The 13,680-nt window shown below is 36.1% G+C and overlaps 2 protein-coding genes across 2 annotated transcripts in view; both read left to right on the forward strand.

Moving 5' to 3' along the window:
• The window catches only part of LOC127850296 (uncharacterized), a 186,849-nt gene extending 173,784 nt beyond the window's left edge, over positions 1-13,065 (forward strand). The window contains exon 5 of the transcript XR_008035190.1: positions 12,682-13,065. The gene's annotated coding sequence lies outside the window, so the exon portion shown is untranslated. The remainder of the gene's footprint in view (positions 1-12,681) is intronic.
• On the forward strand, positions 5,651-13,065 carry LOC127850295 (uncharacterized). Its single transcript, XM_052383236.1, has 4 exons — positions 5,651-6,110; positions 6,947-7,070; positions 9,279-9,757; positions 11,790-13,065. Exons 1-4 carry the CDS (start codon positions 5,857-5,859, stop codon positions 12,250-12,252), a joined length of 1,320 nt encoding a protein of 439 aa, XP_052239196.1. The 5' UTR covers positions 5,651-5,856; the 3' UTR covers positions 12,253-13,065.
• Positions 13,066-13,680: the final 615 nt, after the last annotated feature.

The raw sequence follows: 13,680 nt of genomic DNA on the forward strand, positions 1-13,680 counted from the left end.
TAACAAAAGAAGAACAACAGAACTACTCGTTTTGTCCTTTGGTAATATCCCATCTGGATTATGGTAATCTGATCTTGTATGGAACAGCTCAATGCGAAATAAACAAAATGCAACGTATCCAAAACATGTGTGCCAAATTGGTACTCGGGCCAGACAGAAATATGACAGTTCAAAAGATGCCTTGTATGAACTACACTGGCTACCAGTAAAAGGCTAGGATAACATTCAAATTACTGAACTTCATGTATAAAAGTTTGTTGGTAACGCGCCAAAATACCTTACAGAACTTTTAAAAGAAAAAGTACCAGCAACGTGACCTACGAATCTACCGTCCTCGTATGACGGATGTTATGATGTGAAAAGCACAAAGAGAAAAACTTTCATGGACAGGAGTTTCGGAGTTGTTGGTCCGAAACTGTGGAATGACCTTCCATCAAGCATCCGGACTTTCGCATCAATAAACATTTTTCAAAAGGAATTTGAAAACATTTCTCTTCAGAGACTTTTACATCCTATTTTAATTGGAATACCTTTAAAAAAAAATAAAAAAATAATCGAGACTCAGTTGTGAAGGCTTATTTGTCACTAGGACTCATAGGACCAAGCAATTAAAGAATTGTGCGGGCTTCTTGCTCGAAAAGGATATTATTGTACAAGTGACTGGTAATCAAAAATCATTAGGGCTTCTTTGCTCAATGATTGAATTACATAAAACAAGCTGTCTTTTAGTCATTCTTAGGCCTTCTAGTTGTGTGTTAAGTCACACTGTAAATTTTAACCTTCAAGTTGTGTCTTGTAGTCCACACTTGGGTCAGCCTATTTGTGACTTGTAGTCACGATAGTTCAAATAAGGTTAAAACCCAAAGAAGTGTCCTTAAGGTATGACAGGTAGCTGCGGGATCTGACAGCCAGAGTGCAGAAATATCCTTTTACGTATCCTTTTAGTTAACGAAAAACACTGTCTTTTTGTTGCCAAATATTTGCTCATATTATCATTATAATTATGTCTTAACGCTAGTTATATCAGTTTATTACATACTATTTTACTTTTCCTGTGTTTTAATAGTGTAGCCGGTATTGTTTTTATTGCTTAAGTTCCTTACAGCATATTATTTATATCACACATTTTTAGATCATTAATCTTTTAATTAATGCTGCATAATATTATCAATACTCTTATTTTTTATCAATTTATGTACATATATATGTTTTGTACAACGCCATTGAATATAATTATATAAATAGGCGTTTCATCAATTAGCAAGTTTCAAGTTTCAAGTTTCAATTGAGCAAAGATACACATCAAACACGTATGTATCTGGATACATTTATTCACAGCCTCACTTCATGCGTCTGCCGCATGAGTTGAGTTTTTGCGCTTTGGAAATCCTGCATCACACTGTTGTACTCGGATTGTTACAGGGTGCAGATACGGTCCAAGTGTTTTGCATTGTCTTCATCATCCCACTGCTCAATGTTTGCTCAATGATCAGATTGCTGCTTAGCCCAGCCCAACATTGAGTGCTTCTACAAACAACGGGAAACCCATCAAACGAACTTTCGATAAATGTATCGATGCGTTTCCTTAAGGTTGCTCATTTGCTGCAGATAGTAATAAGCAGATCGCAGGTAATGGAAGTGCCTTGCTTCAGAAAAGACGGTTAGACAATCGGACACTGTCTGCAAAGGCATCAGCCAACATCCAGTGCGATCATTGCCATGCTAACCCTACGCTGTAAGTTCAGCCATAATTGGCTTGTCTTTAAGGTCAGGGAAGTTCATGTTTCTTCTTCTGAAGCCATCTTGAGTTTCAAACAAAATCTCAGAATATGTAGACATTGCTAGCGTCGTCGCGCCCATAAGAAGGGAAGAGTACAATTCATCGGCTTGATCGAGCAGTATCGTAATTTCAGGGTCATTACAGCTATAAGCTGGAGGGGTAGACACTTGTCAACAAGAAAATGGCCCCTCACAGCCCTCTGATCAGTTTTCACTGGCATACTTATCTTCATCGTTAGGACTACTTTTCTACGTTTGATACCGGGGGCATTTTGAAAACTCTATTTGCACAGATTTGAAAGACCGAAAATGTCCACTACATGAATGATGATAACGTCTGCTGCATGTAAATCTCGTAAAAAGTATTAAATCAGTCCCTTTACAGCATGTCTCCACTCATCTGAACGGGAATCGCAGACCTCTAAAATAGTCTCAACATACTGGTTAGTACGTACCCAGCTTAATTGCCCTATGTCATATTCAACAATACGACCACAGAGTATGCGGTCTTTATGAGTTACAAAACCTCCACTTGATTGCCGCTTGGTTCCCTTCTTTACAGAACTACACTGTTGATCTGTTACATGACTTGTAATGCTTTTATCATTTCTGTTCTGCTGAGGACATATCTTTACGAACATTAGTATCAGCCTCAATTACAAGATCGTCCTCCCGTTTCACTATAGCTCCATTTATTTCCTTTAATTCTTCCCACTGAATAGCAATCCAATCATTGCTGGAATACTCAATATCCTCCTTGCATATTGGTTACAACTCTTGCTTGAATGTGTTCGCACTCATTATTAAATCATCAATGAAAATAAGAGACACTACTAACTTACTTACTGCCCTGATTAGAAGTTCTGCAAAATAAGCAGAATAGGCCCAATATATGTCAATTTTGACACAAACTTGTGAAAAAACAATATGTGTGAGGCCGCTTTTAGTATACGTAGGACTTATATGTTTGTGCAACGGTGATCCGTATTAATAATGTGTTGTTTAAAATATTTGTACAACGGTGTTCTGTATTTATATTGTGTTTATTTTATTAAACTCAAGTTTCAAAATCGGAATGGATACTTTATGAACAGTTGTACTGGGAACCACAACTTGAAACAATGGTTTATTGCAAAATGACGATAACAAATAATAACACATATAAATTATTCTGCTTTATTGTCCCAATACCTAGTCACTAACATTTGCTAATCTTTACTGCTTATAACTTAAAAAAGATAAATTCAAAGTAATGCTGATGATATTTTAAAAGTGTTGCTTCTTTACCTCAATTTGATTTCACTTTGTCATTGCCTGTTTAAATTAGGTCTTCTATTTTCAATGCAATCAAATGGTGTACTTATCAACAAGTGATGTGACTTTTTAAAATGTCTTTTATAAGACAAAGACATATTCTGAAACAGGAAACGTATGATTAGATACAAGTATAGCTATTTTGTACGAGTGCAACATGTGATTATAATTTGAAATGCTTTCTCAATTAGGCCTATCAGCCGACTAAAACCAGGTTATAGGTCTAAACCCAGGTTAATTCCAATTACACTAAAAGGTGTGTTGCTTGGTATGTCGATGTTGACAAACATATTTGAGTTACCTTAAAATGGCTCATTTTCTTAATCGTTAACATTGAGTCCGTACTTATGCACTTGTGGTCATTTTGTTAGGCGCCATTTGGACAACATGTTCATTATTAATGATGTGTAAGATTCTAATATAATTTTGAATGATCGTATTGTGTTCTATGTCCCCCGAAACCTAAGTATAGACACCAAAATCATCAAACTTGAGTGGATAGTCAGATAGTTAGAATTATTAACAGGTTTGGTGGCCATCTTGGACGCCATCTTGAAAAACAAAATTCCGGAAGTTCGATGATGGTAATTTGTTATTTAGTTCCTCAAACCCTACAAGGATCAGTTAAAATACCTTTTGTAGAAATGTTTTGGGTCTTACTTAAAATATAAGTGTACATGAACAAATGTGTACAACTTATAAATACAAATCATTCCATATGTAGGCTGTCTCTAAAAGATATTTATTGCAATTCATTTCGTCTGTCATTTACTCTCTGGAACCCAATTCCCTATACGTCGATGAATAATGAAAAGGAAACAATTTATTTTTTCTTAATAAAAGGAAATTGTCTTACTTAAAATTTCTTTAATTGAACCTATTTGAACCATATATAAATAAACATCATTGTAAATGTAGGTTGTTTTTTTTAAATATGTATTGCGATATCTTTCTTCTTTGTATTATGTATTTATAACCCAGTTCCTTATAAGGTTTGAAGAAGGAAATACGGAACGTATTGTTTATTAAAACGAATGAGGAACTGGTAATTGCAGAGTAATGTTAATCAAATCGTTTTTAATGCGTTATTGTTTTTAAGGTGGGCATTAATATTGAGCAATTATTTTATTATAGACCCGTTTCGAGCACAAAATGCGCTATAAATTGATATACATCGCAATTCATTAGAACAGTAAGCTCCATCGAGCAATACGAAACCCTTTTTCCAGACCTCTTTCATGCCGGAGGAAGACAATGACGGATACATTAACAATAATAACTTATTGACGGATACATTAACAATAATAGCTTATTGACGGATACATTAACAATAATAACTCATTGACGGATACATTAACAATAATAACTTATTGACGAATATATTAACAATAATAACTTATTGACGGATGCATTAACAATAATAACTTATTGACGGATATATTAACAATAATAACTTATTGACGAATACATTAACAATAATAGCTTATTGACGGATACATTAACAATAATAACTTATCGACGGATACATTTACAATAATAACTTATTGACGGATATATTAACAATAATAACTTATTGACGGATACATTAATAATAATAACTTAATGACGGATATACTAACAATATAACTTATTGACGGATACATTAACAATAATAACTTATTGACGGATATATTAACAATAATAACTTATTGACGGATACATTAACAATAATAGCTTATTGACGGATACATTAACAATAATAACTTAATGACGGATACATTAACAATCAGAACTTATTGACGGATATATTAACAATAATAACTTATTGACGGATATATAAACAATAATAACTTATTGACGGATATATTAACAATAATAGATTATTGACGGATACATTAACAATAATAACTTATTGACGGATACATTAACAATAATAGCTTATTGACGGATACATTAACAATAATAACTTATTGATGGATACATTAACAATAATAACTTATTGACGGATATATTAGCAATAATAACTTATTGACGGATACATTTACAATAATAGCTTATTGACGGATACATTAACAATAATAGCTTATTGACGGATACATTAACAATAATAACTTATTGACGGATACATTAACAATAATAACTTATTGAAGGATATATTAACAATGCCTTTGATATATTAATGCTTTCCTAACATTCTCTTTTTTCTGGTGCGTTTAACATTAGATGGCATTGTTATAGTGTACCCATTTTCATATGTGTCCATGTCTTATTAATATAGAGATAACAAGCGCGGACTAATTTATGAGTATATACTATTAAAACTGCCCGTTTGATAACATTTGTGTGCTAAAATGTTACTAAACGCTCATAAAAAGTAAGAAGAAAAGATAATAGATATTTGCATTACATTAACAAAATTTAAAAGGATATTGACAAATCAAACGCGTTTGATGACATACAATTCCTCACAAAATATTCAGGACATTAACAGCTCACGTGAGTTAACATTGAATCTGGTACATTTTATCATGCTATTTGCTATGAAATGCAATCGAAGCGTTTATCTGTTTGATTATAACATTTATCATCACATGTGATAGTACAAGTCCGTCCTGTTTACATGAGCTATATATGCACCATTAATAGTCGATTCGCAATGTTTAATAGTATGATAAGTTAGTGTACTTGAAATAAAGAAAACGTTCAAACACACATAAGCGAAAAATATATGCTGTACTGCAATATGTGATTCAAACATTTGTCTTATTGTGGACGGATCAGTTTATGGATATGACATCATTGGAGACAATCCGCGAACATACGCGTGAACCACGAGTGTTTCCGGCGGGAGCACCAATGAATAATTCAGGGGAAACAACCGACGACGACGATGCTGACGAGGACGTTCCGCTTGACCTAGTTTCCAAGAGGGCGCGACAATTCCTGGGGAGATTCCTGAAAGGATTCTCCAGCGGTCTGGGTGTCTATTCCGGTATCAAGATCGTCACTGCCCTAATGCGGAACCCTTTCCGGCAAAGGTAAACATGCGTGAAAGATATGTATTGTGTGAAAAACAGTGCAAAGCGTTTTCAAGAGACAAAATTTTAAATATTTTTCACAAAACTATGCACGAATGTGATCTAATTAATCGTAATTTAATTGTAAATAAGTCTACTACATAAAAAATCTAAACGCGCAAATGTGACTTTTTGCATAAGAAAACCTCCATGTTCGTGTATTTCTGACATAGAATGTGATGTATTAGATATATTCTGCAATATGCAAAAGCAATTATATGCAAGACTTATTTTTCACATACATCGGTCCTATCAGTCATTAGGCTTATTTATCGCAATAGTTAGGACCCTATCTAATTAAAGATCTTGTGACAAGTGCAAGTTATCTTAAAGTTATCGTAGCTTCAAACTATAAAGTTTGTCAAAGTTCCTTAAATGCAGAATTTAAATAAAACAAATGATATAACATCATTATAATTTAAAGGTATCGTTAATTTGGCGATGGAATTTAGTAAGATTAATTTTGAAGCAAGCTTATTGCAGATATAAGTCGTGTTCTGAAAAAATTGGGCATATTGCATGTGCGTAAAGTGTCGTCTCAGATGAACCTGTGCAGTCCGCAAAGGCTAATCAGGGACGACAGATTCCGCCTAATTTGGATTTTTGCTAAGAAGAGACTTCATTTAAACGGAAAATGTCATAAAAGCGGAAAGTGTCGTCCCTAATTAGCCTGTGCGGACTGCACAGGCTAATCTGGGACGACACTTTACGCACATACTTTAGGCCCAGTTTTCTCAGAACGCGACTCATGTGTTTAATAATACCTTCGCAACTCCTGTCTACATTTGCTGTTTCAGCCTACCTATCATCCGAACAGAGCTTCTGGCAAAGGACAGTTTCCGGTTCGCTGCGTTCCTGGGTCTGTACCCGAGCCTGTACGACCTGGCGCTAGAGTTGCTGGAGCAGTACAGGCGGAAAAGGGTAGGTGTGGCTTTCCGGTTCACTCAACACATCGTCGTACACCATGTTCGTTCAAAAACGACTTTGTTTTGATCGATCGATGGGAACTTGTTTGATACAACTTGGTCCATAAGATGTATTAACAAGGGATTTGACTGGTAACGTGTCTGATTCAGCACGTGTATGTAAACTACTACATGTCCTTCCTATTTATAATAGGGATTTCTTTCTTTTCAATTTTGGCGCTGGAATATGTTTGATGTCAATGCGCCACGTTGAATTTAATATTATGCAATGCATTATATGCGCGATATTTGTTCTTCATGTAGTTTCAGAGATATCGAGGAATATCGAATATTGATTTTCCATTGGTGAGCCAATACTTTAGACATTGTGTTAGTCAGTATTGTTATTCCGCTTGTTCAAACATAATGTACTTTTAATATATTTCATTTTTTTCAAATCGCCATTTTAACAAGCTGTGAACAAGTTCCTTTGACGAGTGAATGCATAAATGGTCGTGGCTAGAGATTAGTATAACTGTCAGTTTAGTACGTGTGCTCGTGTTATTAATTTTTTTATAGTAAATACACGCAACGTGTACGCAACATACTACGAATACATGTACATTGCTATAAGCAATACCGAAGGTCATACATTGCTGTAACTGTCACCACTATCGTCATCAATAATATCGACATGTGTACCACAAAGACGGTCATCACAAACTGTTTGCGTCTGATTTACAATACATTAGTTTACTTTATTGATGAACTGCTATGAATTGTTGGTTGAGTTTATTATAAAAAATAATTGCAAAGTGTTGAACACAAATACATTTACCACGCAATGTTTAGAAAATATAAGCGAATAGCGTGGCGACTGCATGTTTAGAAAAAGCAAACCACGAGCCTTGGCAGAGTAGATCCTTTGATCGCGCTGAGAAAATTATCTTATCTGTGTTACCTTTTTTGCTACATTGTATGTATCCCTTCATTTTCGAATTGTTCTGGTTTCAAGTCAAACACAAGAAAGAAAATGACTGAAACATACGCTTAAAACCCAAATTATGTCTTGGAATAATAATAAATACAGTAACGGCAACATACTGTGCATAATTGCTGTATTAAAATATGTTATTTGTGATGCTCGACCATTAAAACAGGTATGATAATTGAATAAACGATATAATCGCCGTTGCGTTATGGATATGGTGTCCGCCTACCGACTGGGGGAGGGTCACGTGTTCTTTCACTCTGGACCAGCAGACGATTTATTTCATAAATAAGCCTATCTTACGGAGGAATCCGAGATAGCCGATGTATCACGATTGGTGTTCTTTACCACCCGTGAGAGCGTTATTTAGATCCCCCCACCCTTAGACACCAAGTACCAGTAAACGGACGCGAAAGCATTCCGAATAAGCCTTAGTCATTCGATGAAATTCTATACATATACAAAATCAATATCACAAGGCGTGACATAAAGTAATTAATAGTCATTTGCGAAAAGATGTAGGTTTTTCATAGTTTAAATACTCACATACGATATGATATCAATTCTATTTTAACACTGTCGGATAGATATCTTTGGTAGAAATATGAGGACTATTCGTGCCTTGTTCTGTGAAAATATGACAAAATGCATGTGCCTTAAGTGTCGTCCCAGATTAGCCTGTGCAGTCCGCACAGGCTAATCAGCGACGACGATTTCCGCTTGAATGGTATTTTTCGTTTAAAGGAAATCCCTTTTTATCACAAATCTAGTTTAAGCGGAAGTGTCGTCCCTGAGTAGCCTTTGCGGACTGCACAGGCTAATCTGGGACGACACGTTACGCACATGCATTATGCCCAGTTTTCTCAGAACAAGACACATTTAATTAAAAGCTGTAACAAGATACCGTTCTTTATCTTGAATCACACCGATTGCATGGAATAAAATCAAAATACAAATTATCAATATTTTGTAGAGATACTGCGTTCATCATCGCATTTTCGAAGATGTTGATAATATTACCATCGAGAGCTTTATAAAATGAATTTTCAAGATAATATGCCAATTCCCTAATTACCTCATTTCCGTGTATGGTATTGAACCAATTAGAACACTGTCTCCATTTTCACGTGTGTCGATTATGCTTTAATGCCTGCTTTCAAACTCACATTAAGTTTAGTATTGTATGATACTTTTTAGTTGATGAATTTGATGATATGAACGCCATCTTTCTAGGACGACTGGAATAGCGCTTTAGCGGGCGGTCTCGCCGGCCTAGCCATTGTGGTGGAGGATCGAACCCGTCGTCGGATATACTGCCTGTTCGCTATCGCCCGGGCCATAGGCGCCGTGGTGAGCACCCTGGTGAGGCGAGGCTTACTTCCGGCCATGCCTTACAGCGAGACGATGCTGTTCTGCTCGTGTACTTCCTTTCTCGTGTATTGCACGGCGCTTAAACCGCAATACCTGCTCACCGGATACTACAAGTCCGTGCTCAAGTGGTCAAGGGACTATACTGACCGAAAGTTGACAACGCTTTTCCGACAGCCGGGGCCGGATTTTCTCACGTGCTCTGACGTGGGGCTGCACGAGGGAAGCTGTATGCGACACGCGGTGACGGACTTTACTCGGAGCCTTCCAGCTTTCGCGAAATTGTACCTGCCCATTCATCTAGCTCCTATCATATTCTTCAAATACAAGCTGTTTCTGAAAAGGTATTATTTTATGCTTTCTGATGGTTTATAGAGAATCAGTAAATTAAAACTGATATTTCTTTATTTAAAAAGGTGAAAAATAACAGTGAAAATTATCGATAATTTTCATTGTTTAACCGAACTCTTTTTATATATCTTTGGTATCCCCATTGTGACCCCCAATTAAAGGCGATTTTACCAAGGGCGACTACTCTGCATTGATGTTTATAAAACCATACGGATGAGCTTCCGTTTAAAATACAAGGGGCGCCAAACGGAGAATTATATTATCCGGAATTATACAGAAATAATCATTTGTAAGCATACAATAAAAAGAAAATTAGTTTGATTTTGGTGGAGTATCGATTTTAATTCACTCGTCATCATAGAAAAAATATATGTTCACTTGCCGCTGCGCCATTCGTGAAAATATCATTTTCTATGATCACTCGTAAATTATATTCGATATTCCATCAAATATAACAAATATCCTTTATGTCAACTGTTAAAAGTTAAAGGTATATTGAAGAAGACTGTTTAACTATTGTTTCAAATATATTAATTCTACGTAATAAAATATCAGTTTAAAATATAAAACATTATCTGGAAAACAAAAAGGTTTTCAAAGACACTCCAGATATGAGTATAACATCATCACTGTGTGTGTTATTTTTATTATCTTACTTTACCATTTGCTAAACAGTGTTCGACACTACTTTTTCTGAGTAAGGAGTTCTTGGGACTCTCTCTTTCTGAAATTTTGGAGTCCGACCATACTTCAGGTAGTCAAAAAATTATGACACTTGTTTTATACCGTATTTATACCGTATTTTTCGGCATATGACACATCTTAATCATAAATTGATTGGGGTCCTTTGCATTCCAAGTTGTTTCACTGAACTAGTAAATGGAATTTCTTTGTTTTACGTACATGTACAAACACTATAAAATTAACAATTAAAATATTGCCATCATTGTAATACAATTATAAGTATACACAATGCATCTTCTGAAAACAAACTTGTAGATCAGATAGAGGTTTTCATGGGATGAAAGAAAAATACTTATTCGATTGCAAAGTCCAAATGATGGAATTGTTCTGGTTGTGTATATGCATTACTTAGTTTTGATTGAACCCTTCTAAATATCAATAGACCAGCTGTCTATAATCTTCCTTGTTAAGAAAAAGTTACAGTTCTCAAGCAGTGGCTGAAGTGTGCGGTTATGACTTGGTATTAAAAACTTCCTTCTGCAGTATGTAGAGGGTGAATATTAAATTATTACAATTTTAATGTGACAATAAACAAATGCAACTTAATTTTTTTAGAGAAAGTGTTCGATAATAACTTTACGAAGTAAGGTGTTTTTTGTACAGACATTCCGAGTTTGGGAAACAGAGGGATTTTTTTTATAATTAAAAAGATGATTTGGAAGGAGTCCGACGGACTTCCTTGACACAAAAACATGGAATCCAAGTCTCATTTCCTGGAGTTTCGGACCACCGTACTCCCGTTGGACTCCCGTTAGTGTCGAACACTGCTAACGTAACGCATAGTTTCTAACCCATAAGATTTATTACATGTTATCTTGTTCAACTGGCAACAAAGTTCGTCAAGGATGCGATGGTTTATTCAAGACACTTGTGATTAGCACTTGATGGTTCGTTCCAAATCCGTATTCGGTCTGAATGCTAAACTGAGGTTAAAATATGAGCATACACGGTATAAGTATAATATGATGGGCCGTACTCTATAAAAAGAAGGTTTAATGCATGTGCGTAAAGTGTCGTCCAAGATTAGCCTGTGCAGTCCGCATAGTTTAATCACGGACGACACTTTCCGCCTTAACTGGATTTCTGCTAAGAAACGATTTTCAGTGAACAAAAAATACCGTAAAAGCGGAAAGTTTCGTCCCTGATTAGCCCTTGTGGACTGCACAGGCAAGTATGGGACGACCCTTTAAGCACATGCATAAAACGCCCTTTTTCGCAGAGCATGGCCCATATATATATATAAACCAAAGCACGCCTGATATTTTTCGATATAATTCGCAGACCAATGCGACTACTGAAAGCATTTCTCAAGAACATCGTCTTTTCCACCGCCTTCCTCGCCACCATGGTCATGCTAGCAAAGTATGGCATCTGCCTATTGCGCAACTTCCGGCACGCGCCACCGCCACTTCCGGGCTGGATCCCCGCCTTAGCCGGAATAGTCGCCGGTCTGGGTGTGCTATTTGAGAGAACCAACAGACGTCGGGAGCTTTCGCTGTTTCTAATTCCGCACACTCTATATGCCGTTTACCTTTGGGCAAAAGAAAGGGGCGTGATATCCCATTGGCGGAACAGTTCTATTCTAATTTTTGCGCTGGCGATGGTTCCAATAATGCACGCATATGAACGGGAACCAGAATCGCTCAATTTGCTACTGCACAGTGCATTGAAATATTTTGTTGGAAAGCGAATCAGCACAGTTGAGCGACAAAAACGACGGACAGTGAGCGAGATGAGCACGTAGTGTATGTACGTGTTGTAATTTGTACCGTTGGGCGCGAGACCGTACAATTACGATGTATCCTGTCACATTCTCATATCGTTGCACTCATATATTTATTTATTTGTGTATTTATGTATATGCAATAATAATGTGATACTGATTATACTTGATCATGATATTGCGTGCTATTTATCTTGCGACATCTGTAATGCCGCAAAATGAGTGCAGCTGTGCAAGGTAATTTAACGCAAGAAAATAACGTAAACGTTACAATGGACCATTTGACGAAATTCGTCGATGTGAACACGCGACGGCAGCTGTGTGAAAAAAATTAAAGAAACAATTGTTTTAGCCAGTTGTGTTGGCAAACAATACGGATTGTCAATACTAAAGAAGCTCAGGTATCGCAAGCAACTCAGGAAGGCCCGGACTGTTCAAACAGCTGTGAAGGTTCCTTTTAAGAACAAAGCATAGGTGGGGGCGGAAATACAATAACGACGTATATACCGTTACCTACTGAAATACTCTTTTTATGTATTCGTTGGTTCTTTTCGTTATTTTTTCAATTGTGTTACATCGCATAGATCTTGCATGTACCTTTTTAGAAAAAAGTATAGGTGGGAGCGAAAATACAATAACGACGTATATACCGTTACCTACCGAAATACTATTAAACAACAATTCATCGGTTCTTTTCGTTATTATTAAATTGTGTTACATCACGTGAATCTTTCATAGAAAAAAATCCCGGGTATTCACGTCAGCTAAAGCGTATTGTGCTGTCTTAAATTATTGAATAAACAAATATACCATTATCTACAACCATTGCGAAAATCCTTTTGTTTTCATTGTTTTATATAAATGTGTCCCCATACCGTGACTATCATACGTGTTTTAATTTTGTAACCTGAAAACAATATCGATGATAAACAGTGTTAATAAACATGTTGTTATGATCCAATACACATAGCAAAATGTTATTGACTACCTTTATCGCTCAAACGTGGTAATACTTGGTAACTTGTTAAGAGAAAACCAAACCGCGATAAAGACAATGCATAACATACAATTATGAGTAAACAATTAGCATCAATGATATGTATTACCTATTACCAGTACACGGCATGACACTAACTCCATTTACAAAACATTTGCTAAAGTTGCCCGGTTACTCTCCAGTATACTACCCGGGTACGGAAAATAAGCTTGAATGAATCCGGCCATATTTCGCGATACTTGTTAGTACACTTTCCATATCAAGGGTATATGGGAGTATACTTAAGCGTACCGACATACATTCAAGTAACATCTGGGCCGACGATGAACAATCGACCGTAAGTAAGGCACCGACAACGAACTGATAATTATTGACCAATGACAGCCATACTTAGACCAAACCAAAACACAAACTTCAGTTTGTTTTCTATTTTTATTAGTATAGAGCGACCG

This window comes from Dreissena polymorpha, chromosome 11, assembly GCF_020536995.1.
Source record: "Dreissena polymorpha isolate Duluth1 chromosome 11, UMN_Dpol_1.0, whole genome shotgun sequence".
Taxonomy (NCBI): domain Eukaryota; kingdom Metazoa; phylum Mollusca; class Bivalvia; order Myida; family Dreissenidae; genus Dreissena; species Dreissena polymorpha.